At 46.7% G+C, this 27,548-nt stretch overlaps 2 protein-coding genes across 2 annotated transcripts; one reads left to right on the top strand and one right to left on the bottom strand.

Moving 5' to 3' along the window:
• Nucleotides 1-270: 270 nt before the first annotated feature.
• LOC135816218 (uncharacterized) lies at nt 271-4,088 on the top strand. Its single transcript, XM_065329623.1, has 3 exons — nt 271-646; nt 1,685-1,771; nt 2,482-4,088. Exons 1-3 carry the CDS (start codon nt 527-529, stop codon nt 3,457-3,459), a joined length of 1,185 nt encoding a protein of 394 aa, XP_065185695.1. The 5' UTR covers nt 271-526; the 3' UTR covers nt 3,460-4,088.
• Nucleotides 4,089-5,041: 953 nt separating this feature from the next.
• LOC135816214 (solute carrier family 22 member 1-like) lies at nt 5,042-21,941 on the bottom strand. Its single transcript, XM_065329616.1, has 8 exons — nt 21,187-21,941; nt 15,244-15,460; nt 13,242-13,458; nt 12,603-12,863; nt 11,187-11,419; nt 9,224-9,359; nt 6,677-6,749; nt 5,042-6,074 (listed from the first exon to the last, which is right to left on the bottom strand). The coding sequence occupies exons 1-8, from the start codon at nt 21,532-21,534 to the stop codon at nt 5,928-5,930; spliced, it is 1,632 nt and encodes a 543-aa protein (XP_065185688.1). The 5' UTR covers nt 21,535-21,941; the 3' UTR covers nt 5,042-5,927.
• Nucleotides 21,942-27,548: the final 5,607 nt, after the last annotated feature.

Below are 27,548 nucleotides of genomic sequence, written 5' to 3'. Positions count from 1 at the left end.
CCGATCGGACGTTGACGCCTCATACGTGTAGGTACTATAGGTGTCAGCGCGAAACAGCGAAGGTCCGGCGGACAGTTTTGGCGCTGGCTGCTAGTATTATCACCATTACTTGGCATTAGTATCTAGCATATGAGAAGGAAGTGTGGTATTCGCAACAAGTAATTAGTTGACAGCGTTGATCTACCACCAGCACGGACGGTATGTGCTTGTCACTACGTCAAAATGCGCGTCTGGACCGCCATTTCGAAGTGTATAAAAAAGGAGCTCAAGGCGAGTCTCAAAGTATCATTCGTTTCCAAGTCAAGTTACAGGACACCAGAATCTTGGGTCGATGTTCCAATGTCCTTGCTGCGCCATACTGGTATCGGGATCATCAAGCCTAAGTCAAGCAGCAGCAGCAGCAGTATCCGGCATCACAGCGAATTCTGCGGGTCACAGTCAAGCTGAGTTGTCGAACATCAAATTCAAGCAACATCCAGAGTTCTACTTCCTGCCACCACGTCGCAACTGTCACTGAACAGCGCTAATGGCACCTACAATGTCAAGCCCGCGGAACTCACCATCGAGTGTAGAAGAGCAATACACGCGGTACGCGCACTACACGCGCACGCGCAGAGTGACTATTCGCGAAGCTCCCGAAGGTCGTGTAAGTAATAATTATTACTACAGTGTAGTTAGCTGGATCGACATTTGTGTACACTTTATTCATGTAATGTTTTACATTACATGAATAAAGTGTAATAAAGTGTACGATCCAGTTTGTATTACTGATTGCGGTTATTGTTGTCTCCTCGCCGTTTGTTCAAATAGTTAGTCATTGAAATTATTTTTGCAATAGGACTATGGCAGCATTGCAACCCATTTCGAACGGTTTGCGTGTGTATGCTCTGAATCTAAGTAAGTTAGTTACAGCTACTCTACAACACAGTACTTCAGTACTAGTATGTATATTAAAAATAATAATATAAAAAAAGCATGTCCCCGTAGGTGGCGGGGGTGCCACTTTCGCTTATGCCATTCAGGATTGATGTCTGAAGAGTAATACGATACAATGAAATGACAGAAGTGACGTCAACAAAAGCCGTTAGCAACAATACCAATAGGACTAATGGAAAACTTCATCCAAAGTATAAAATAAAATAGAATATGCATACAACATGTCTGGCGGAATCACGTGGATCACGAGAATCTGTATATGCGCGCTTGTTACACAGTCATGCTATTATGGATCCATTATAAGGAATAATGATTTGATCCGTCCATTCCGGCCTAGTCAAGCTCCTAGTAGTGAAGGTTCTTTTCAGCTAGACCTGGACGAGACTCTACAGGGTAGCACTCGCCCCGCCAGCAATACACAATGATGGGAAATTGGGAGACAGAAACCCAGCGGCTAGAACCCCGGTTGAAGTACCTCTTTGGACCTTTTTCTCAAATTGCACGGTACTGCATCATCAACGATAAAGTCACGAAAAATAGCTAAATACGGGAGCTCGCCAGAGCAAGGGCACATCTTTTTATGAATGGACTGTACCTGCGCCAGAACAAGAATACAGTCCTACTCTTTTTAGTGTGTGCTTGTGTTTCTCTCTCGCTCTCTCATTCACACCAGGCAAATTTGCCGGGTTCTTTTCTTATGCATGTAAAGGTGAGCACATAATACTGTTTTCTCTGTGTACATGTGCAGGACACGTGCATAAACTCGTTGAAGGATTTGAAGAATTTGCTACAAAAGCAGAAATCGTTCAATATCCAATTGAACCGGAGGCAAACGGTATGCATTGTTTTGACCCTGACCTATGGTAGGCATATGCGGATAATGCCGGCAGAAAAATTGGCAGAATTCGGTACTTTCTCATGCATGTTTGGTATGTGGATAAAGAAATGGAGCAGAATTCGAGGAATTGCCCGCCATAAGGTTTGTATGGTTCTGCCAATTTCACTGCTTTTCGAGCAGAATCTGCCACCTTTTCGAGCATTATCCGCCAATGCCTGCTCTACGGGGACACCATGAAACTGTGCCATGATCACTGTAGCTCACTATAGCACTCAGCATGCAGTGGTCTGTCAACCATGGTCAACTTGATGCCAGACACTAGTTGGCTCTGGAGATGAAACTGTGCCATGATCACTGTAGCTCACTATAGCACTCAGCATGCAGTGGTCTGTCAACCATGGTCAACTTGATGCCAGACACTAGTTGGCTCTGGAGACCGTGATCAGTGTAGCAAGTGCTTTTAAAACGGCTGTTATTCATTCACACAGCATGCAAACTTGCAAAGATTCATATTAAAAGTTGGGATTTTTCCAAATGGCAGGCATTTGTGTTGTACAGTGCAAGTGATTGAGAACTCGACTGAGCCGCAAGTTCTCAGATTCACAGCACACAAGAACTGTGTTCTGCTTGGCAATTGAGTTTGTCTGCTTGGTCACGGTCATTGTAAGCAGGATGTATAAATGTTGGTCTCTGTTATACGCTCACAGACTGGTCGCCAGAACGGATACAGTGGTGCTGCCAGAACACAGCCGACTAGCGAGGAAGGCAAGATAGCCACACAGCCCGCAAAGACTGAGCAAGTTACAGCACAGAATACACTCCAGCGGCATCCAGAACAGACACTGCCAAGGCCCCAAGGCCGCGTCAGAGGTGCTCCAGTGCGGTCTTCCGGAAAGCTACCCGCTGTCAATGGCAGTCGTGCCAATCGAGTGCAGGGACTGAGTTGCGATGTTGCTGTTCCTGCACCCCAGCCTGAGATGCATCAACCGGGTCATAGTTCATCGCTTGATGCCCAGCCTGAGACGCATCAACCTGGTCGTAGTTCATCGCTTGATGCCCAGCCTGAGACGCATCAACCTGGTCGTAGTTCATCGCTTGATGCGCACAGGACAAATTCCGTGGCATTGGAGGATGTCAAGATTCCCACACAGCCACTGTGCCAAACAGATGCAGTGCCAAGCCGAGAGCAGACAATGGCACAGCCCAATAGCTTCAAGCGTATGCCAGTGGCCCTCACTGGCGCTGTGAAGGCTGAGCCTAGTAGTATCGGTGGTCTGCACGAAAGTCAGAATGCAGCTCTGCTGCCATTCCCGTCGACATTATTTCATCCAGACAGGCCCACACCGGGAATGCTGTTTGAGCGCCCTGACCGGACTAGCGGTCAAATGCACCGGAACAACCATAACAATCGGCCGATCCATAAGCAGTGGGCCGGTGGGTCTGGAATGTGCTCGGCGTGGAATTGCCCTTCAGCACCTGATAGCCATGTACATAATCCACACAGAGCAGCCTCTCGCAGGCAACAAACCAAATTGAGCAAGTCCGCAAAACGTCAATGGAAACACTGGCCACGTTCCCGCCGTAACTACCAGCCACAGCACGTCCCACATACCATTCGGCTAGTTGGTGATGAGCCAACGCATATCACCATCATAATTGGTGTCACACAAGGACCAGGACAATGAGGCGTTCCGTATAATGACCAGGCGTATCCGTGCACGTGGTGGTCAATGACCATAATTTCAATAAGCGTAATTGTATGCAAAGAAGCGTGCGGCCTTCCATCGGCTTGATGATCATTGTCCTCGTTCACAACTGCTTTATGGCTTGGATAGTCACGCTCCCACTGCCATCCATTAGCTATCGGCGCATTAACAGTGTACTTCAGCCACAGTTGCGCTCACTGAAATCCGACCCAAAGTGCAAAGCTGGCGTCCTGGACCAGTTCCGATTACATCATTGTGGGTGTACATGTGTACGTCCAGCCGCATTCATTCCACTGCCAGGGCGTCGAGGGCTGTGCAAGTTGAGGGTGCCAGTTTTGCACATTGGGTCGGATTTCAGTGAGCGCACCTGTAACATCTAGTAGGCACTCCATGTATTGTCACTGTGACACAGTTTTCTGTCATCTCTTTAGTCCCAGTTGACATCCTGACCTGGTTCTAGTTTGTTTGAACTATTGAGCGTGCACACGGAACCCAGTTGACTGTCATGAATCGTGTAGGTAAGACTCGACTTGAGTGAACACTGTCTCGGATAATCTCCGTTTTGAACTATACACCTAATGTTCAACCAATATACTGTGTTAAATCTATTGCTTGAACTTAATTGTGTTGTATAAAAGTGCTTCAGGTAAAAATGCCATTTGGGAACTGTTGAAGTACATTGTATGATGGTGCTGGGACTAAGGCCCTCTTCAGACTAGGTACAAAACAGCCTATAAGTATAAGTCACATTTACATAGAAGTTTCCAAGACAACAACAAGAATCTGGCGGGAAGCCTAAAAAGCTGCCCAATCCTTTCAGGCAGGGTGCCAACCCTTGTACAAGGCAATTTTCCTGCATTTATCGTACTTTCACCAGGCAGTTGTACGAACTTTGTACCCGGATACGACTGTCCGCTGCTTTCACACATCCCAGGCCCCTTGCGCAATTTTATTGCATGTAAAATGTGTGGTCTGAATGCAGGCATGGAAAAATGTTGCCTTTTAGGTTTTATGTGATTTTGTACTGGATTTTCTATGTACGTAGTCTGATGAGGGCCTAAGCACCCACTCCAGGACTCTACTACTGTAGTAGCACTTAGCATGACTGAAAGTTGCCGCAGGATCCCCGTGTGTCTCAGACATGCAACTGTAGCTCTGCATGGCACACCACACTGACTCTCACTGTCTCAGCAAACAAGACCAAGAGTGCAGGGTTGGTAGAAATCTGAAGGGGGGGGGGGGGGGGTCTGGCCCCCGGTCACAGCCCCTTTGAGGGCAAGGGTAATGCCCCCTTTAGAAGCCAACGCATATTTAGGATTTCAAGGACCGAAACGACAGGCACTTTCGTGAACAGTTCAAGTGAGACAGTGCGGCAGCTTTTCGGTCGGTTTGTCGGAACAATGTCTTTAAAGCAATTCCGAAAATCAGAACAAGTGGCAGCCCCGAGAGTGATAGCTTTGTGGAATAATGAAGTACTGAATCATTCAAGAAGATTTCCCTCATTGCGCATGCGGAGGCAACGAACCCCCTCCCCGTTCCCAACACACGCAAGCAGAATGTATGATAGAGCGCGTACACACACCTACGTACATAGTAAAACACAAAGTGAGCAGAGAGAGTACTACGCACCGGCTTGATCATACGCACCTTGATCATAAACGTGTTCCATTGATCATACGCACCTTGATCATAAACGTGTTCCATTGATATGACGGCAGCCCCAGCTTATTACACATTTGGAGAATGTGAAGCCGAGGAAATATAGTCAGACAAGTTCACTGGTTGGCTCGCAAATACAACAGACACGGGCATTCAATAGCCAAGAGTCCAAGACCTGAGCATTCAACAGCCATGTATTCAAGACCTGGGGCGTTCAACAGCCATGTATTCAACACCTGAGCATTCAGCAGCCACGTATCCAACACCTGAGCATTCAGCAGCCATGTATTCAAGACCTGGGCATTCAGCAGCCATATATTCAAGACTTGAGCATTCAGCAGCCATGAATTCAAGACTTGAGCATTCAGCAGCCATGAATTCAAGACCTGAGCATTCAGCAGCCATCAAGACCTGGGCAGTCAGCAGCCATCAAGACCTGGGCAGTCAGCAGCCATCAAGACCTGGGCAGTCAGCAGCCATCAAGACCTGGGCAGTCAGCAGCCATCAAGACCTGGGCAGTCAGCAGGCATGAATCCGGTGCGTATGCTTACACTGTACTGACTTGTACACCGGCGTTGCTACTAACTTGGATCTCTTCATGTCTCTCCAGTCTCCACTCACCAGTCTGCAGTCTCCACTCTGCAGTCTCCAGTCTGCGGCGGTGCCAGTGACGGTATTAGACTAGTCCTGAGTTACCACCAGCGCCAGCACCAGAAGCATATGCAAGCAGTGTTCCTATGCCAGCCAGTGTGTGTTTGTGCACAATGTAGATGTCTGTCAGCGGCCGCTCAGCCTTTAGTCACCAGTTGGTGCAAGTCCTGTAACGTCTCTGGTAAATCCCTGTCCTTGGTTTCCGGTAATCGGTATATTCCAGCACACGCTATTGCACCACAAACTGAGAACAACAGGTACGGAGCCATGGGGTGGCTGTGACCCTACAGATCGTCACGGCAACAAAAGACATGAATAATAAAAGTCATGATTACAGCTCAACCAACACAATAACACTCAATTACTGGCTTTCTCGGGATCAGAGGACTTTTGCAATGCTGAAGACCACCGCATTTCACAAGATAAACTAAGACCACACTGGCAAGAATCTGTCTACAAACACACACCTAGGCACACACATACACACACCCCACACCCCATAGGCACACACATGTAGGCAGGCACAAGCATACATAACGAGAACAACAACAACAACAACAACAACAACAACAACAACAACAACAACAACAACAACAACAACAACAACAACAACAACAACAACAACAACAACAACAACAACAACAACAACAACACCAACAACAACAACAACAACAACAACAACAACAACAACAACAACAACAACAACAACAACAACAACAACAACAACAACAACTCTTATTGACCACTGGATATCGTGAGAATGAAAATTTGAAACAACAACAACAGCCAAAGCTCATTGAGACACCAGAGCCTGTTTAGTTTGATTTTCATCATAGATGAAGGTACTTCAGTACCGGTATATTTCACAAACACACACAAGTCTTACCCAAGCCAGGACAAATGGTGATATGATAGCACCCAATCGGGACACAACCACGCACACACCAAGGCCGCTTGTCCTGTGGACAGTTGTGGACACACGTGAATAAAACAAACATACACGTGCACACACACACACACACACGACCATGCGTGCACGAACACACACACACACACACACACACACACACACACGGAGCAAGCAGATTAGGCTGTGTTTACATGAGGCGCTTCAACCTGGGTCAGATTTCAACTCACCTTGTACACAAAATGAATGGCGCGTTTACATGACGCATTGCGCTTGACCCGGGTTGAAATTTCGCCCCGGGTTGAGTTCAACCCGGGTCGAGAAAATCGTACAAACGTACTTCTGTGCGTATCCCGTGCCAGGTTTGAATAGCACTGCACATGAAAATTTCACGCGAAAGTATTCACGTGACCATACAGGACTCTAGAAGTGGACTTTTTGGCGGCATATCAATATTTGACCCGGGTCAACTGTCTTCATGTAAATGCTCACCTATTTTGTCTATCGTATAGACTTTTAACCCGGGCTGAGCTCAACCCGGGTTGAAATTTCTCATGTAAACACAGCCTTACAGAGGGCTTGAAGTCACACCATCATAGCCAGGCCGGAGTGGTGACAGTGCTAACCTTTGGATCCACTCGGATATGTACTCCACACAGTGTTAGAAAGAGCATGGAGAAGCTGTGAAGCTTGCTATTAGCAGCTAAACATAAACTCTAATCCGGTTACTTTTGTACCACAGTTGTATCATAGCTAGAGAAGTGTGTAATGCTAAGACCAGTAACAAGGATATCAAGCATGCACCATGTCGTACAGATGTGCAGTACATGAATGACAGAGCCCTGGACTATTCTGGCTTGCTAACTTACACCACAACACAAAAGATGAAGTCAACGGGCAATAGCCTCTATGGCCACGCCCCTTGGATCAAGACCTAGAAAACTGTGCTCACTAGCAGTTCAAGAAGACTGAACCGCAACACTCTTGGCTATAATTATGAGGTCAATGCATCATGTAACAGTTATGCATGCAGTGCTCATGTATGCATGCAGTGCTCATGTATGCATGCAGTGCTCATGTATGCATGCAGTGCTCATGTATGCATGCAGTGCTCATGTATGCATGCAGTGCTCGTGTATGCATGCAGTGCTCATGCATGCATGCAGTGCTCATGTGTGCATGCAGTGCTCATGTGTGCATGCAGTGCTCATGTGTGCATGCAGTGCTCATGTGTGCATGCAGTGCTCATGTATGCATGCAGTGCTCATGTATGCATGCAGTGCTCATGTGTGCATGCAGTGCTCATGTATGCATGCAGTGCTCATGTATGCATGCAGTGCTCATGTGTGCATGCAGTGCTCATGTATGCATGCAGTGCTCATGTATGCATGCAGTGCTCATGTATGCATGCAGTGCTCATGTGTGCATGCAGTGCTCATGTATGCATGCAGTGCTCATGTATGCATGCAGTGCTCATGTATGCATGCAGTGCTCATGTATGCATGCAGTGCTCATGTATGCATGCAGTGCTCATGTATGCATGCAGTGCTCATGTGTGCATGCAGTGCTCATGTATGCATGCAGTGCTCATGTATGCATGCAGTGCTCATGTATGCATGCAGTGCTCATGTATGCATGCAGTGCTCATGTATGCATGCAGTGCTCATGTATGCATGCAGTGCTCATGTATGCATGCAGTGCTCATGTATGCATGCAGTGCTCATGTATGCATGCAGTGCTCATGGATGCATGCAGTGCTCATGTATGCATGCAGTGCTCATGTATGCATGCAGTGCTCATGTATGCATGCAGTGCTCATGTATGCATGCATACATGAACATGCAGACCAAAAAGTGGTTTGGTAAAACTGGATCAACTGATTCAGCGACGATGCCGCTGTGCCACTGTGCTGCACGATACTGCAAAGACGTGGTGTACAGCCAACCTTGCGAATAATCGCCATCGATCGTGCATGAGCAAAAATGATGTTATCCGCGAGTTGTTCATAATCGTCACGTTGACAGTATGCAGTCAAGTGACCACTAGGTCTGAGGATAGTGATGATATTCATGAGTTCCATGTATGTTGTACCCGAGATCGTTATCCAAAGGGTAAGCAGCAGCTCTTAGCCTGTTTATCAATAAAGCAATTCCACCTCCACCAAACACACTCTCTGGCTGACCTCACACACCAGCAACAACATGACTCCAAGTTGTACATACTGACAAACAGTTTTTCCTCCATACAGCGCTGCTGTTTGCACCACTATAGGTCTCATCAGTTCATTTCATTCTTTGTATAAAACTGTGCTTTGAAAATTAATTCTAGCCATTCATTATTCTCAACCTTCACTGATGAGACCTATATTGGTGGAAACAGCGCTGTATGGAGGAAAAAACTATTTCTCAGTATCTACAGCTTGGAGCCATGTTGTTGCTGGTGTGTGAGGTCAGCCAGAGAGTGCGTTCGGTGGAGGTGGAATTGCTTCATCGAGATCCTTATTGACGATGTTATTTGTATACTAACCTAACCGGCGTGGGCAGTAATTCTGGTAAATATGTGTAGAGAATTGAGAAGACGGCTGACGATGAGAATTTCCCACAGATTGACACTGCAAGCTGCCAGTTAGCTATCGTCTCTTTCATGTGTGTACTGTCATTATCTGAGTTGGATAAACACAATGTAGAATTGTACACAGCACATCATACACATACATACTAGTAGGAGAGCATAATACAGGGTAACACACAGCACAGCATACACAATGACATACATAGATGAATACAGTGTATGGTTGCACACAGCACACCATACACACCCATACATAAATGTGAGCACTATCTCCACTCGGACAGCTAGCTGTTTCGACCCTGTTGGGTCTCATCAGCAGCAGAACAATGAGTGCGTGAGAGTTTGTTGGGAACCGAGCATGCGTCCTCTGTGTTAAAGGGGAAGTTAAGGCTAAAATTAAAATTTCACCAGTTGTAGTCTTCGGGTTGCTGAGTCGAATGGTCGTGGTCCGAGGAAGCTGAGACGCTCCCTTCCTACTTTAATCCCAATCGAACTCGCGCACTTCCACCGAAACTGGGTGACTGCGCCCTACTAGATGGGGATTTGTATGCAAAATGTCACTAAAAGCGCCATGTCGTTCTTATAAAAGCACAGATGACCGCGATTGGCCCATATGTTATAGTCTTTTGGACGCTGAGTCGACTGGTTTTGGTCCGAAAAGGCTGCGATGCAGCGTTCCTCCTTTATTCCCAATTGAACATGGTTGAAGAAGCGGTCACGTGCTCCTGCGTACACCAGTCACCTGGTCACCGTGCCTGCAGGGTACAACTTACTAGCCTGTTTGACCTTTTTTGGGTGCAGTCCTGTCACTCGAGTTGAACTCGAGTTGAACCTTGGTGTGAAAGTTGTCGCCTGCTGGCGTGGTGATCAGGTGATTTGGGCACCCAGTAGCACGTGACCGCTTGTTCAACCATGTTCGATTGGGAATAAAGGAGGAACGCTGCATCGCAGCCTTTTCAGACCAAAACCAGTCGACTCAGCGTCCAAAAGACTACAACATATGGGCCACTCGCGGTCATCCGTGCTTTTATAAGAACGACATGGCGCTTTTAGTGACATTTTGCATACAAATCCCCATCTAGTAGGGCGCAGTCACCCAGTTTCGGTGGAAGTGCGCGAGTTCGATTGGGATTCAAGTAGGAAGGGAGCGTCTCAGCTTTCTCGGACCAAGACCATTCGACTCAGCACCCTGAAGACTACAACTGGTGAAATTTTGATTTTAGCCTTAACTTCCAATTTTAACATATTTTGCGCGTGAGCAAAAAAATCATTAATGCTGTCAGTATGGCTGCCTTCAAATCTTCATCTTCTCTTTCGTTTTGTTTGTTGTCGCATGCAGAGCGAGACTGCTGTTTCGAACTCTTTCCTGCCACCGCTGTTGATAAAATCATAAAATGTGAGGGGCTCAAGCAGAAAAGGGAAGGTGGTCATACGTCCATATGTACATCACCGTCGCCTACAAGTAAAACACGCATGCCGAAATCACAAACTGCCAGTTGTCAAGCCTCGTCTTTAGAAACACTTCCAGATCACGAAAAAATCCACTAGCCAACCACGATCGACCCAACTATACCCAGAGTTCACTTTGATGGGCTTTTGCTGTCTCCTGTACCCAACCTCTCATCATAATATTCATTTGCGGCGGTAACACCAGGTCCACCTCCGTATTTGAACTATTTTTGAATTTGTGTGACTAAATACTACACTGCAGAAGTAAGTCACCCCGGCGTTAGCATATCCGTCGTGTGTAGCTAAACCTCCCTACTTAGTATTTAGTATTTTGCAGTGCGTGAAACCGACAACAAACAAACAACAACAAAAATTACAAATGAAGAGAGGAACTCATGACCCGGCACATGAAGCATTGAACCAGTGAATTGTCAGGGGAAGAGAGTACAGTACACATAAATACACGTACCGTTGACTTGTGTGGACCATTTAGCTATGAACGAGGATAGAGTGCAGAAGACTGTCGTCATCACCATTGTCCAGAAGATGAAGGTTCTCCGACCGATGTACTTTAGCACAACAATGGCAATAAGCAAAGCTGGAAGTTCAACTATAGCCATGAAGAAGAAACTAATGTATTTGTTACTGCCAACACCTTCCACGTGTAACGTCAGACCGTAGTACATCATACACACTGTGAACCTGAACAACAAAAACACACACGTGCACACGCGTACACACACATGTACACACACACATACCCACAGACACATTCAAAATACAGAACCGTAAACTACCGTGAGAGCGCCCCACCTTGATTTTACAGCCAAGGGAAGAAAATCGTATGGCAGAATGCTACTACAAGTAAGTTTGTACGGTGTGAGAACGTTCGTGTACTAAGGTCACACTTGGCATGTTTTTTATGTGGAGGTCGCATCCGCTCGAAGGTAAACCGGATATGGATTGGCTGCAATGTGTGTACACGGTCCGCGTCGTATGACCTACAGACAGGAAACCACCTCCACAAGACGACCACGAAAGGACGAGATGGTGGGCGCTCTCGTGGTACTTTACGGTGCATGTAAAACCTCCCGTATCTGACCGGAGGATGTGCGTACCTCAGAATCGTCTATAACTCGGAAATACAAACTATGCAATAACACAGATGTGAAACAAGGAATCACTACACTAGGAGAGCAGTTTCAAGCACACATATAGCAGCTATAAGCTGTACTATCAGCAAGAGTAAATTACCAAGACTGTGCCTATCTGGACCTGCGATGGACTCAACCGCGGCGGAATGTTTCATTGCATCGTCTTTCGGCAGAAGTATGATCCAGTGCGTATGCCTTTCCGCATTTGTCTTGTAGATGCGGTGTCAATTTACTATAGTATTAGGTTCAGGATGCATGTATCAACAGTTAGCTGTTTTGCTCTGACTACAGTAGCAGCAACGTGCAAGTAACAGTTCTTTGCGCTATCAAACTCTAGCTATGCATGATGGCATACGGGTGAATTAAATGGCCGTGAAAGACTAATGTCAGCTCCGATGTGAGCTGAGAGATCGTTGAGTTGCACACTCTTGGTTATGTACTCTTCGCTACTCCCCACAATATCAATGTCACTTTTAGAAGACTAATCCCCACCGTCATCGTCACTCTTAGCAAAACAAAGGAGAACAGCAACACCCACATTGGCATCATGAGAACAGTTTCTGAAAAAGAGTTGATAGACCAAGAGCAGTCACTGTGACTTACCATGCCCAGAGCACTGATAGCGTGTGACTTACCATGCCCAGAGCACTGATAGTGTGTGACTTACCATGCCCAGAGCACTGATAGTGTGTGACTTACCATGCCCAGAGCACTGATAGTGTGTGACTTACCATGCCCAGAGCACTGATAGTGTGTGCCATCGAAATACAGGCAAGACTAGCAGTGAACTAAGATGTACTGTTGAGCGGTGAGACGGTGATTGGTGGGATTCATCATCACTTTCAACCAGTTTCTCTTTGGAAGAACTCAAGTTTTCCAACAGTCTGTCTGGGATGGTTTTACCAGACCTTGCCGCCCAGCGTTGCAACATCACCGACAGCTGGTCGTGTCTCTTGTTCGCCAGCAACCAAAATGGAGACTCACTCACCCAACTGTTAGCAACACAACCAAACAACACACACACACACACACACACACACACACACACACACACACACACACACACACACACACACACACACACACACACACACACACACACATACTTATTGTATTAAACGAGGAAAGTTTTGAAACATTTGACACGGTGTACAGATGCGTGTCAGTTATCCGGCACCCTCTCTGGCCTCAGGACCAGACGCTGTTGAATAACTTAATATACTGCAGAACTGAATGCCCAATACTTACAAAACAGAGAGGTTCCAGGCTGCCCAATAGAGTGCTCAATAGCTAGTTCTGATTGCTTAGTGCATGAAATTCGGAGTAAAAACACTTTTTTCATCCTCGTATTCTTGCTGCCCAATACTTACATGTATACAACAAGACTAGCGGAGAATGCCAGCACAGTCAGTACGCCCATCAGCCTTCTCCAGCTTGCTGAGTTATAGCTTGCTAATAGAGAGAGACCGGCTAAGCCAATGCTAAAGAAGAGGTTACACGATGTTGTAGTCAGTGCTCGATGAGCCGGGGCCACGGATTCACTGACTAACACGTTGCTGGTCACACCAAGACACATTACACCAATACCTGCGCAGAAAACATAAAATGACCGCCATCGCCACCAACAATAAGAACAACATCCACTAACGACGCTGGTGCTTTCGAGAAGACAAAACAATGAGAGATATCGCAATTAAACGATACCCTATCACTTGTTTTACATAAGGAAGCATGAGGTTGTCAGATATGGTGCTACACTGTAGTTTGAAGACAACAAACACAATCATAATTCAGTTGCCAGTGCACCAGTGTTCAAACACAGGTTAGCAGTTGCCATGGTGACAAAGTGCAGACTACACACTACAGGGCTGGAAAGTACAGTCAATTTCGCTAATAATGACTGCGGATATAACGACAATTCGCTAATAACGACTGCGGATATAACGACAATTCGCGAATAACGACAGCATTTCCATGCCCAGAGCAAAGTCCCTTCCAACTGTAATACATATAATGAGACTTAGGGTATAACGACACTTCGCGAATAAGAACACTTTTTTAATGCCCCGCAGAATGTCGTTATAAGCGAAGTTGACTGTACTGCTATGTCACAGTCAGGACACAGTCATGACAATATTGCCACTTGGGATTTACATCAGTTCCGGTGTTGTACACTGTAGTATGAATCCATACATGTGAGACAGTGACATTCGCAGGGTTAGAGCCAGAACAAAAGTGAACGGGGCGGGGATCATTGGAGTGATTGGACCCAAAGTTTTGTGATTTTACCGAAAATTGGCGCCACCATTTTGGCCGCTACTTTCACCGACATCAGTAAGCAACCGACCAACTATTGTACTTCCATTCCATGTATTTATTTACCGGCCACTTGAACCCGCCATTGATATGGTTTTAGAGGTAACTGATGGTAATGATGCAATGACTCATACCAAGAGTACATAAACCAGAGTGTGCAACTCGGGATGGTTCCTGTGGGAGCGTAATTCGTGCAGTACGTCATTTCTGACGGCATGGTAAGCCACAGGTACGGTGAAAAGTTGCGTAACCAGTCACGGTGGTGCAGGCCACTGAGTTTGTCCTGATTTCGGTTTTTTGATAGGGATAGTCTGGTGAATTTACTTGTCGGTGGATGTACGCAGCGTACACAGTCGCACAAAAACACCGAAATCCTGAAACAGGATGTCTAAAATCAAGCAAACTTGGCTGATTTCCGGGCTATGAAACACGACAATTTGAGCTGTACGCAAGTCGCGGCTTGGCTGACCTCATCAGGGTGACGTAGTGCACGAACTGCGCTGTTTCAGATCTGATATGCACAGTTGCACACTCTGGTTTATGTACTCTTGCTCATACATGTACAATACTGTGCTACTACATATACCAAGAGTACTGATACCCTTTCTATGGGGTACGCCGAGGGCAAAAACTCACATCACGTGGTGCAGCGTCGCAGTTGTACGTTTCCAGCCCGTTTTTAGCGAGCAGCGGAGTAATAAAAAAAGCACTCTCTGACAGAAACTCAGTGTGGGCATGCAAATCCCCAGTTCGAAGGGATTTAGACCAACTGTTGCATAGTTATCGCCTTTCCTTTCTGATCGATGTCAAAAAATTCCAAAAAATCACAAATTATTGTGTTTTTTGGGGGGGGGGGGCGTTTATCAGCTTCCCCTGGGACAGATTACCCAGTTACCCGGGCTGTATCTTGCCAACACTAGGCATATGCCCAATGCCCACGTGATCACTAGCACTGTACATGTGTCAAAAAACCCAGCATGCACTATAAAGCCTTACTCAGTTGCCATGGTTACTGCAGGTATAAGTCATGCATACACTGTAGACTGTAGACTGTACCTGTGACTAGTCTGGATATGGCAAACGAACCAAATGATCCCGACAACATGGTCCACAGTGAGCCAAGAGAGAAGAACACCATGGCAACCAAGATGGCAGCTCGTCGGCCGTAAGCGTCTGAACTCCAACCAGCCAGCCAGCTACCCAGCAACATTCCCACAAAATACAGCGATTGTGCATAACTTGAGTCGGTCGCATGGCTGCATATTAGACCAAACTACAACACACGCACGCACACATACACACACACACACACACACACGCACACGCACGCACACATACACACACACACACACACACACACACACACACACACACACCATGTACCATGTACCATGTATACACCCGTCGCAAGAGAAGCACGCAAATCTGCAAATGCACTGGATCCACAGATTTTCTCTTATAGCAACGATAGCGAACAAGGTCTGAATGAGACAGATCAAGACTTGCGCCAGATAACTGTCTAATCCACACAACTGGCGAAGCCATGTGAATCGACCACCAATTCACACCTGGTCTACACCACACGGAGTACATCGGCATAAAACGGCCAAGACAGTTACCTATGCACACCCTACACTTGCTGGGGTAACCAGTATAGACGGCACGCTGCTTTGATAGAAGCAGACACTAGATGCACTGGTACCTTGAAGTGAAATTGGAGTTACTTTACCAACCAGGCTCGGCTACTGAGTACTGGGAACCCAGAGCCAACAGACGTACCAACAACCTCAGCCATGAAAGATATTATAGTAACAACACTCTGGATTGTGAAGCCGAAACTAGTCCAACTTCCAAATGCTTTGGCAAGAAGGTAGCCTTCCGACAAGTTGGGGTTCAAGGTTTCGTCAATAATGTTTATTTCCGGTCAAGCATCCCATTTGGCCGGACCACCTGAAATCCCAGTGCTACAGCCCTGGAGATGGGTATAAAACCAGTGATGTGTTTGAATGTGCAGCCTGTAGAGGCTAGACTAGAGTCCTGGTGTTTAGAGACTTGAAGAACCCAGTGTGAATGTACATGACATTGTACAGTGCCGGACTAGTAACACTGGTGACTTTCACTGAAATTCTAACGAATTCTGTCTCAAAACCGGCTAATGACTGTACATGTACATACTATTTTGAACATAACGACTTCAAAAGTTAAATTCACGATTCTTTCAAATCCGTGAACTTGTTAGAATTAAATGTTCGTTAGCATTACTGGTCTTACAGAGTAGCAAAACACTACGAGTGATCCATTGTTTGTTGACACGTGTCTTACAGTACACGGGTCTTACAGTACACGGGTCTTACAGTACACGGGTCTTACAGTACACGTATCTTCTGGCAGATGAAATCAGAATACACTGACTATAATGCTGTAAACTGCCTAATACTCGCGACGGATTAATGTTCGCTATTTTCGCGAGAAGAGCATAACGCGAATATTAACCAGCGTGAAATCAAGCTTCAACAGTTGGTGTATGTAGGTGGCCCCGGTGCTTCGCGAACTTTTGCCACCGCAAACTCGCTGGTTCTAAGAAATCGCGAAAATTTAGTGACGCGAATATTAGGCGGTTTACAGTACTCCTAAGGCTGCGTTCGTTTTTAGCTACCTGGTAGAGTAGAGTAGAGTTACTCTACCGATAGAGGTAGATGGTAGAGGCAAGTGTACGAACGCTGTTCTACCAGATCTAGTAGTTTACACGATGTGTACGTGAAATGTTTCTTTTTTGTATGGAGTTGTGTACAAATCCTTGATGTTGCTGGAAATCCCGTAGCTCTACCAACTTCTACCGGATTCTACCAACTTTTTCCCGGTAGAGCCAGTAGAGGAAAGTAGAATCTACCCTTTTGAGTAGAATTTTTTTTCAAAAAACGAACACCTCTACCGAAAGAAGTAGTTTCTACCCAAACCTGTAGATCAAAAACGAACGCCCCCTAACTCAGCAAGCAGTGACATTATTGTAAAAATGGAAATCAACTCAGTTTTTGCCGTCAATGGTTTTTTCTGATTTCGCCACTTGGTGCCAACCAGCCAAAGTGAATCGCTGGCCAAAATTTGTCCCAGATGCAAATAACGCAAGACTGTGTTATACCTGCATGTGGTGAAAACATGGAAAAGTCCAAACGGGCAATGTCTGAGGATGGCCAAATGCTGCAAATCAAGGTCAGCCTAAATTTCTCACCAGAAATCAAGAATACAAGCAGAGGTTATTCAGGCTAAGCAGTAAGCACTCACTGCCTAATGTGCATGTTGGGAAGGCCGTCGTGGCCATATGTTTTTTTTATTATGTATTTACTATTTATTCAATATTTCTCTCAGGATGTGAAATATGAAATGTCTCAGAAAGTTCAGTTTATTTTGGAACGCAATTTCGCGTACATGTAGTGATTTAGCCTACAGTTAGTTCACGAGTCATTTCGTGGGTTGTTTGTTTCTTGCGTTGCACAGTGCAAGACAAGAATTTGCACAACTGCACAAGAGTATTGACGTTGACTCTCAAAAAGATTCTTGGTCGCATTGTGTTTGTTTCTTCTAAGTTTTGACAAAGGGACATGTATTTTCGTTTTGTCTTTTCTCGCAGTGTTTCCTTTCATTTCCCAGCCGCGACGCCGTCGCGTACTGCGGTACGACGGGTCACGTGCTGCCAAGCTACTGCATTCTTTGTTCACCAGTGTTCACGGCTACATTGTATCATGACTCATATGTTTTGCTCTGCGCTGAATCCCGTACTAGCATAGGTATTTTCAGAGTTTGTTTTTCCATGGGCTCGGCAAGTTCGGCTCTTCGAAAGGAAGAGAAAGGGTTGCCTTTTGTTGTTTGCGAAATCTCTAAAATCTATTTTAGGCCGAGTAAAAAAAATTACTAGATGATCGTCCTTTTTTTTGGAAAAATCGGGGAGGGCGGGAGGATTTTATTTTTATTTTTTTACTTTTTACCCTCTCATGCACACAGTGTACACAACAACATCAAGGTTTTTTTTCTCTTTTTTTCTTTTTTTTTCTTTTTTTCTTTTTCTTTCTTCAGCAGATCGATACTGACGTGATATACTAGTAGTATGTGGTCCATATAGTAAAGAAAGTATTAAACAAAGCGTGCACATGTTTCCTGCATCCGCGATCGGTAAAAAACCAACGATTTCGGCAAAAACTCACGATTTAAAAAATAAAATATTTCTTGGGGCGCTGACAAAAACTGGGGCGGACGGGGACGATCATCTAGCTTTTTTTTTTACTTGGCCTTACTACCACGAAGTCTTCCCGTTGCGTGTGTGTGAACCTGCATGACAGTGCATATTTCACCTGTATTTGGGCTTGTTTTGCCTGTATTTGGGCTTGTTTTGCCTGTATTTGGGCCTATTTTCTTTTTTCTGACTCTTTGCAACCTCTTTTGGCTCCTTATACGGACTTTAAAAAAGTAGAATCATTGTAGAGGATGTTGGCGATAGCCTAATATAACCCTTTCACACTTTGCAGTGCTGCCAAATAATTTTTTGCCCAAAATCTGATACCGGTATACCCTTTATCGCCAAGGCTGGCCACATGGCACGAATAATTCTTCTCAGCAAATTTTTCCAGATAATTCAAAATGTCGCCCAAAATACCAAGAAAAAAATTCGCTTCATTGCCATGGTAAGTTGGTAACTGATAAGGAGCTCCGAAGTTGTCATGGATTTTGTAATGCATGAGAGTGGTTACACACTGCACCGTGTATGTACCGTAAAGTACCCTTGATCCGCCCCCCACGCTATGTTGCTTCCCAGCTGGGTTTTCGGCAGGGGGAGGGAATTAGATCAAGGCTGTCAAGTGCAGTACGATGTACAACAACGTAGAAGTTCAGACTCGATGTCCTGGATTGTGCACATTTTCATCCTGGATTGGCAAATATTGTGTACAGCAGTGCATGCGTCGGTTCAACATCGTATTATTGTTGTATACGCCAAAATCGCTTCACAGGTAGAAATTGACAGGGGCCCGAATTAGAGAGGGGGCAGATCAACGGTACTTTACGGTACATGCCATCCAGGCGTGTTAATTACAGGTCTGCTCTCGATATAACAACTCTCACTTGTACATAAACCTCGCTAGTAAGTAAAAAAATCAAATCCCGCGCCGAAACAGCATCACTCCCATACAAATTTTGTTCTACACAACATAATCCTACATAACATAAACCTCGACATAACACACGCTACGGCGCGGTCCCCGACGTGCGCACTCTCGATACAACATAAATTCACGTGCACGGTACGATCAAGCGGTAGCTGTAGCTAGGCAGTTTAGTCCTACATAACGTAAACCTCGGCATAACGCACCCTGTGGCGCGGTCCCCGACGTGCGCACTCTCGATACAACGTCGATTCACGTGCGCGGTACGATCAAGCTGTAGCCGTAGCTAGCCAGTTTAGTCCTATTGTGCATATATTCTGCGGCATTGATGGTATCTGATGTCGATGGTGGTACCGTGTGTATATGTTTGCACGGTTAAACCCGCCTTGTAATACCCTTCATTTTGAGGTACATCTTGTATTTTACACACGGTTTTCTACATAACATAACTCTCGATATAACATAATTTGTGCGTGGTCCCAGAGATTACGTTATATGGAGAGTAGACCTGTAAAGGGGAAGTGCATCGATTTTTCGAGTAGGGTCCAGAAGAAAGACAATTTGATATCGGTTCGAATGGTATATTTCTCGCTTCCATACGACAAGCCAAACTTGCCAAATCGCCAATTGTATACTCACGTTGCCATAGCGACCAGCGCAGTGATGACGTATGAAAGGCTTAGCTCCACCACAGAGAAGGTCGATCACTGCAGAAAATGGTCATCTCACTGTATTCACGATGTGAAAGAAGTGCTGTGTTCAATGCTGTTAGTGCCGTGAACTGTTTATCGGCCTTCTCCTGCATTTCCCTAGGCTGACTGTGCCTAGGAAACGGTTTCCTCTAGGAGAAGATGCTTGGTATTCGCCATCTCTCCTGAGACATTTTTAGCAAACTTTCAAACCTACGACATTATTAATTTTCATTCGTCAATCTCCACCACCCGTCGTCTCACCTGGGCTCAGAAGATGTTACGAGAGATAGGAGAGTCGCCAGGAACCATCACATTTATCTTCAGGAAGTGGAAAGAGCAAACTGCATGGTCCTTGGTTGGGGGAATGCTGAACATGTGATTTGTCCCAACCAAGATTTCAGCATTTTGTTCGTCACTATTTTCGCCTGTCTGCTGATGTCTCCGCACTCCAGCTTTCTCCCGCCGGTGTCACGTCCCAGAACACAACCGAGAGGAATACCAACAAACAGTTCACTGAACTAACAGCATTGAACACAGCCCTTCTTTCACTTCGTGAATACAATAAACCAATTGAAAATGACCAATTTCTGCAGTGATCGACCTTCTCTGTGGTGGAGCTAAGCCTTTCATACGTCATCACTGCGCTGGTTGCTATGGCAACGTGAGTATACAATTGGCGATTTGGCAAGTTTGGCTTATCGTATGAAAGCGAGAGATATGCCATTCGAACCGATATCAAATTGTCTTTCTTCTGGACCCTACTCGAAAAATCGATGCACTTCCCCTTTAATGTACAGTGATTTGTGCCTTCAGTTGCGCTGAAAAATGAAAATACAGGACTTCTGCATAGGAAAGCACTGATCCCTGACATTCTTCGCTGCTCTTTGGATGTATTCTTTCTCGGACCGGTTTTCAGAAGAGCCTTCACAAATCGGACACTGTCCGAAAAATCAGACGGTTTGGCAGCACTGTATTATGATATATGGTGGCCACAAGTAAGCGCCCTGTTCGCAAATGAAAAGCATTGGCAGCCAAAATGCTTTGTAGACATGTCTGTGTCTGGGCTGTGTAACTGTATGTAACGCCGGCCCATGAGATGAGGAACTAACCCCTCGCCCTCACCCCAGTCAATCAGTACTGTCTGTATGGCTTACCTCACTACTCGCACTGGCCAGTCGATGTTTGTATACCGGAGAGCAGGATCCACTTGCCAATCGTTGGCATTGAGTTGGCGAAGAGTCAATAACGCCCGGAATATCATTATGTTGCCAATCAGCAGTATGATTGCCTAGCCCCTGAGCAGCTGCTGTTGCTACTGCTGCTGCTGCTGCTGCATTGCTACTACTGGCTGCTGAGCCAGCGCAATGCCACTCAGGTACAGATCCAATGAACACAAGTATAGCTGCTTGAGGTGCTGCTAGAGCAGATGCCACACATACCGCCAACGTTACTCTTTTCTGGTAGTACGAGAATGGAGTGTAATCTCGTAGAAGATCATCCATTATATAAACCCTGGCATAGAGCCGACTGCCACCAATTGGCCAAACGTCCTCCTACGATTCCATACGTATTCACTTGCAGAGATAATTCACGACTGACACTGAAGTACCTAGTCGTAGTAGATCAACCTGTCTGTGCATTGAGGTGTTGGTGAAATTGAATGTGATTTCTGCAAAACAAAATTTGATTGTAAGACTAAACACTCACTCCGAGTCCGATCATGGTCCATGGAACTAATTACTTGGCAAACTTCCTACAGACTACACATACGTTGCAGAGAGCAAATCATGCCACGGCGTGCAAACCTTCTGCTATGCTTGTTTGAAAGAAAACAAACAAAAAACTAAGTCCTTTGTTCTCTTCTGGACTGTCATCGAGATTTGTGGACACGGTGAGTCGTGTCGACAGTGAGGACACTTTCAAAAACATTTGAATCGCCGGGGCATGTTGCACGTGGATGGCACATGTAGATCTACATCGAATCCAGCTATAAATTTTGTAGTATCTGATGGATGTGCTCATGAGCATGAGATGATCTGATCAGCTGAGCTAGCTTGAGCTGAGTCGATCGAGTCATCAATTATTTTTTGACGACTCGATCGTCTGTCGGAAAGCGGTCAAAGAATAGATGACAGTCTATTATTATTAATTTTACTTCCTGTCTACTAGCTTTTTCCCGTTTTCAACTCCAATACCGGTACATGTAGGTCGTACATGCCCCAGGAGATCTCCTCAATAGGCTCTCGCAGCCTTTGGACAATCCTCATGCCGAAACCAATCAATCAAAACCAGGTGAGATCTTGTAATTACTTCAAGTAATCACTTCTCACCTTCTCACACCCCCGCGTCCCCCCCCCCCCCCCCCCCCTCCCCATCGAACACACATGTATGTTGTCTTGACCCGGTCACAACTAAAAAGTGGCATTGGACTGATCGTTTCGCAGAGTACAATTTTGTTGCAGTCTAAAACTGACATGCACGCGCGCGCACGCGCACACACACACGCAGTGACACACACACACAGTGACACACACACACAGTGACACACACACACACACACACACGCACGCATGCGCACACACACCATGTAGATCTACCCTGGTGCTGGTCCTGGTAAACACTGCCATGATGTAGGTCACGTGTTTCTCGTAGAGCGAGACGGAGACGAGAGGAGATGAGCGTTGGTGACGGGATAAGCCGTTTCGCCTTTTGAAACACCTCTGGCAATTCTGACATTGCAATTGGAACTAATACTTGTCCCTTTCATCAGCAGTTGGGCGCCTGGTGGATCGGTTGCAGTTGTGGATAGCAAAGCCCCGGATCGACTTGCAGCAACGTTCACAAAATTAATGGGACAGTGAGCGGGACAGCACGGTTTCCAAATACATAGGAGTACAGGTGAAGAGCTTGTGGCATTGGCAACATTCGGGGCAGAACTGGACTGGGCACAACGATGGACTGCAATGCCACCCGCACTCCGAAAACCATCGGTGACTCTGGGAGCACTGGCGGCTGTTGGCTTGCTGCTGGACTGGTTTACGCCGTTCCATAATGCATTCGTGGCGGGTGATATCTTGCTGCCGAGCAAATGCACGCTGGCACACCTCGCAGACTATCCCCCGGGTCGGTTTCTGAGCTGGTTGTATTGCTCGATAAGCTTGCCGCCACTCAGATCGTTCCTGCGCTGTGTCAAACCATGATTCATCGGCGATGTTTATTCGTCGCAGGTCGACCCTAACTGCGTCTCGCCATCGTTTCCGCGGGCCACACGCTGGACGTGGTGGCAGCAATGTGCCAAACAACAACATCCGCTCCTCAGGCATGCGCACCACGTGCCCAAGCCATTCCAGTCTTCTCTGCATGAGGCGGTCGGGGATATCCAGTGGGGTTGCTGCATTCCATGTTTTCAGCAGGGGCATAGCACCCGCTACGACTGGTACGACCATGGCCGTACCACTTTTCGAAAAGTGTGGTCCGTCCGGAACGTGCAAAACCGTAATAAAAAAAATCAGGATCCATTGATGCATATATGCGCATCAGACTTTGACCTTTTTTCTAGACTCGTACTCGTAGATCTGTTATGCATCTGCAGTCCGCCTGAGTCGTACTGAGTACTGTACTCGACTCGACTGCACACTGCGCCAGAAGTGTGCCAGAAGTTCCCAGAACGCAGGATTTTGTGTCCTGGGCTATCTTTAAGTCCCACACATCCAACTGTGCAACACTCATGATAGAAAGAAGCGACCAGTAGTAGAAGGATGTGATCCGTTACACATCACTTTGCAGCGGTACCCACGTCTCCGCACAATAGAGAAGTAAGGACAGAACACAGGCCTCGAAAACCAGACGCTTGGTGCGCAGAGAGAGATTGTGGTTATTGAAGACAGCACGACGGAGCGCTCCAAAAGCACGGGAGGCAGATGAAACACGGGTCGATACATCTTTGTGAGATCGGCCAGGATAACAGCACCCAGGTACCGGAACTCACGCACACATTCCAATGTCCCATTCTTCACAGGAAGAGGAAGTCGGTCATCATCCGCGATACCATAGCCAACAGCCATAAATTTGGTCTTGTCCAGATTGACGGTCAGACCAAATGCAAACGAGACATCGATGAACATATCCAGAGCAAGAACAGCAGCAGTACGGGTAGTGGCAAACAGTGCAGAGTCGTCAGCGAACTGGCAATCGTTGATGGTAGTCTGATTGTCAGTACGCTTTCTCTTGAAATAAAGCGAGCCCCCAGGATTGAGTGCCAATGGGACGCCGATACCAGGCACATGCTCGACCACTCTGGACCATCTCTGGAAAACAGCCCACATGAACATGTTGAATAAAACCGGTGCCATACAACAGCCCTGCCGCAAACCACTCTTCACTGCAATGGGTTGGATGGGTGTTGACCCGATGGAGAGGGTAGCCGACATGGAGGTGTGAAACGACTTGATGATGTTTACGATGTTACTAGGGACCCCTGCCTTCGCGAGAACCAGCCACATGCATTCACGGTTTACTGAAGTACCACACATACTGTCACAAACCACAAGTTCTCAAGTGGGAAAGGCCTTCTCGCTTATGACATTGTATTTATTTTCAATGTCGTATTTCGACTCCGCCGTACCTCTGATGCATCATGCGTGCTATACGCTATTTTTTAAAATATTTTTTATACGAAAGTCCACTATATTCCCGAATATGTGCGAGAAGTGGTGGCAGGGCCAGGCTGCTCTGCTGACCTTAAAGATCTCGGCATCTACGCAGACAAAGCGCGCCATAATACAGTAAAACCATGAGGAGGGGAGGAGGAGGGGAAATGAATAATAGTCAGGAACGAGGACAATGGGTAGATGGTCGTGAGAGAAGCAGAGTGAAAGATAACATCACATTGTGGTAAGGGGAGGGGGGGGGGGGGTGCTAGTGAGGCGCTGGTCTAAACCGTTTCATAGGGCGTCAGTGGCTGCTTGCCAGTTCAGGTGCAGCAGATACTCGTTGCATTTTTCCTTGAAGGACTGGAGCTGTCTGGGTTGCGGCCGTGCTGGTAGAATGGTCGCTGGTAGGCTGTTTCACAAGGGAATTATAGAGAGGTTCTGCTATACATGAACGTAGAGAAATCACGTAGAGAGCAGGTGTCTGGGTTAGAGTCTACAGCTTCGCGTGTTTTGGCTCCAGATTTCTACGCGGAGATGAGGTTCTCTACGTTGTGGCACACGCAGAGAAAATGCGTACGGATTTGCTGGGTATCGATCAACTGCATGCAGAAAACTGCCAAACATGGAAGGGGAAATTCCCAGTACACATTCCACGTGACTTCTGTACGTGAAGCGTAGAGCAGAACAGGATTTCTTTACGTTACGGGAACGCGAAGTGAGTTCGCGTGATTCTTTGCGTCGCATTCCCGAAACATAGAGCAGAACCTCCCTAATGCAGTCTGGGTAGGAACCCTGGAGGCTGCTACGAATGCGCACGGGCAGCGTCGACTTCAGCTGGAGCGGGTGGCAGTGGTCTCCGTGGCTAACCTAGTGGATCGACCACCCACTGGGCGGGGGTTGGCTGGAGGTGGGAGGATGGGCTTCAGGGGGTTTGTTGTTGGAAGGTAGGACAGCTTGAACGTGAACGAAAGCGCAGCAACCAGTCGGCGGTGTTTCAGGCTGGGGAGCCAGGCGCCTGGGCCAATCACCTTCAGTGCCTTGTGCTGTATTTTGTCCAGCCTGGATGTGCATGACCCCATCCACACCAGGCAGCGGTATTCCATTGTTGGCCACACGAAGCCTTTGTAGACTGCCGTGCGGCCAACAGTCCAACAGGGGTGCAACCTTTCTCGGGAAGTGTAGGCGTTGGGCAGCCTTTGAGGCCACGGCCCGGAGGTGTGCTGAGTAGGTCAGTTGCGAGTCGAATGCTACGCCCAGAAGTTTAATTTCCTTCTCTTCGGGAACAGTCACGCCATTGAAGAGCACTGGTGGGAGCGCTGGGGGAGGCTTGCGGTGGTCGATGATGAGGGCCTGAGATTTGGATGGCTCGAAGGTGACCTTCCACTTGGAACCCCAGTGGGAGACGGCGTCCACTGCTTCCTGGAGTTGTGTTGCAGAGCCAGATATGCTGGCGGTGGCAGAGATGCACTGATACAGTGTCGTGTCATCTACATAGGTGGCGAGCTCAGCACCAGCAGGCATAGTGTCCTTGGAGTCATTTACATACAGGACGAATAACGTAGGTCCAAGGATGCTACCTTGTGGTACTCCTGCTTGGATATGGTGCAGGAAGGACTATTGGCCGCCCACAACAGCCTGCAGGCGCCGGTTGTGCAGGTAGCTTTCCAGCCATCCGAGAAGCGGGCCGTCTAGACCATTCACGGAAGCCTTGTGCAGCAGGCCAGCATGGCTGACTTTATCAAAGGCGCCTGCTATATCTATCGCCAAAACATGGGCGGCTTCTTCAAGGCCGGCTGCTCTGGACCATTCACAGTGGAGCTTGGTTAAGATGTCAGCTGCGCTCAGGCCCTTTCTGAACCCGAACTGTTTCGCGGAGATGACATTGGGGGACTCCAGGAAACTGGTTATCTGACGATTGACAATCCTTTCCATCACTTTGGAATATAGACAGCAGAGACACAGGTTTGTAATGTTGAGGCAGGTTTTTGGATTTCTTCTTGTGAATGGGTGTGACTCTAGCTGTCTTCCAGGATGTCGGCATAACCATGCCAAAGTCAAAGAGTTGGTGGACAAGCCGTTGATTATTCACTCTCATTGTAATATCAAAAAGTATTCTTTCTAGACCAAAGAGTGGTATATTTGATAACATTAATTTTAATAACGATAGAATTTTTTTTTTTTTTACCAATACTCACTACCTTACTTTTTTTTTTCTTCGCACTCTCACACACACACACACACACCTCTTGCCAATTCTACCCACCACATACACCAACACCTATTGCTGATCCACACCCTACCTAGACTCTCTCCCACATTTATCAACCCGACACTTCCATTACGCCACTCCACCTTCTACGCACACGAACACCTTCTACCAACCTACACTTCTACCCGAAGGGTGTACCCCTTCCCACCTGTATCGACCCGCACCTAACCTTCACCATTAACTTAGATACATGTATTTCCCACCTTCACCTTCTCACCTCACCTCATCTCACCACCATCACTCCCTATTTACCCGTGCCACCACCCAAAGCCCTCCATTCGTTATCCACTGACGATGTTGTTCAGAACAACGAAACGTCTGGAGAAGTATCGTAAAAATTTCTATCGTTATTAAAATTAATGTTATCAAATATACCACTCTTTGGTCTAGAAAGAATACTTTTTGATATAACCATGCCGTAGAAGCTAAGGGAGAACAGTTTGGAGAGTGGTGTACTTAGGGGGTCAGCACACATCTTCAGAATTCACGCGGGAATGCCGTCTGGTCCAGTAGCTTTCGATGCATTTAAGCGCCGGAGTTCTCTCTTGACCGTGGCAGGGCGGAACCGAACCGTTGAGAGCTTTTCAGCCATGCG

Source organism: Sycon ciliatum, chromosome 4, assembly GCF_964019385.1.
Source record: "Sycon ciliatum chromosome 4, ocSycCili1.1, whole genome shotgun sequence".
NCBI lineage: Eukaryota > Metazoa > Porifera > Calcarea > Leucosolenida > Sycettidae > Sycon > Sycon ciliatum.
Note: the sequence above shows the minus strand (reverse complement) of the source record. Positions and strands in the feature narration are given on the sequence as shown.

What these genes read in the sequence shown, in the direction of transcription:
- LOC135816214 (XM_065329616.1), bottom strand. Translation starts at nt 21,534, where the DNA reads ATGGATGATCTTCTACGAGATTACACTCCATTCTCGTACTACCAGAAA. An exon ending in GCTAGTCTTGTTGTATACAT is followed by an intron (nt 12,864 to 13,241) that starts GTAAGTATTGGG and finishes TGTTGCTAACAG; the next exon opens with TTGGGTGAGTGAGTCTCCAT. An exon ending in CACCATTTGTCCTGGCTTGG is followed by an intron (nt 6,075 to 6,676) that starts GTAAGACTTGTG and finishes GACGATCTGTAG; the next exon opens with GGTCACAGCCACCCCATGGC.
- LOC135816218 (XM_065329623.1), top strand. Translation starts at nt 527, where the DNA reads ATGGCACCTACAATGTCAAGCCCGCGGAACTCACCATCGAGTGTAGAA. An exon ending in GCGAAGCTCCCGAAGGTCGT is followed by an intron (nt 647 to 1,684) that starts GTAAGTAATAAT and finishes GTACATGTGCAG; the next exon opens with GACACGTGCATAAACTCGTT. An exon ending in AATTGAACCGGAGGCAAACG is followed by an intron (nt 1,772 to 2,481) that starts GTATGCATTGTT and finishes ATACGCTCACAG; the next exon opens with ACTGGTCGCCAGAACGGATA.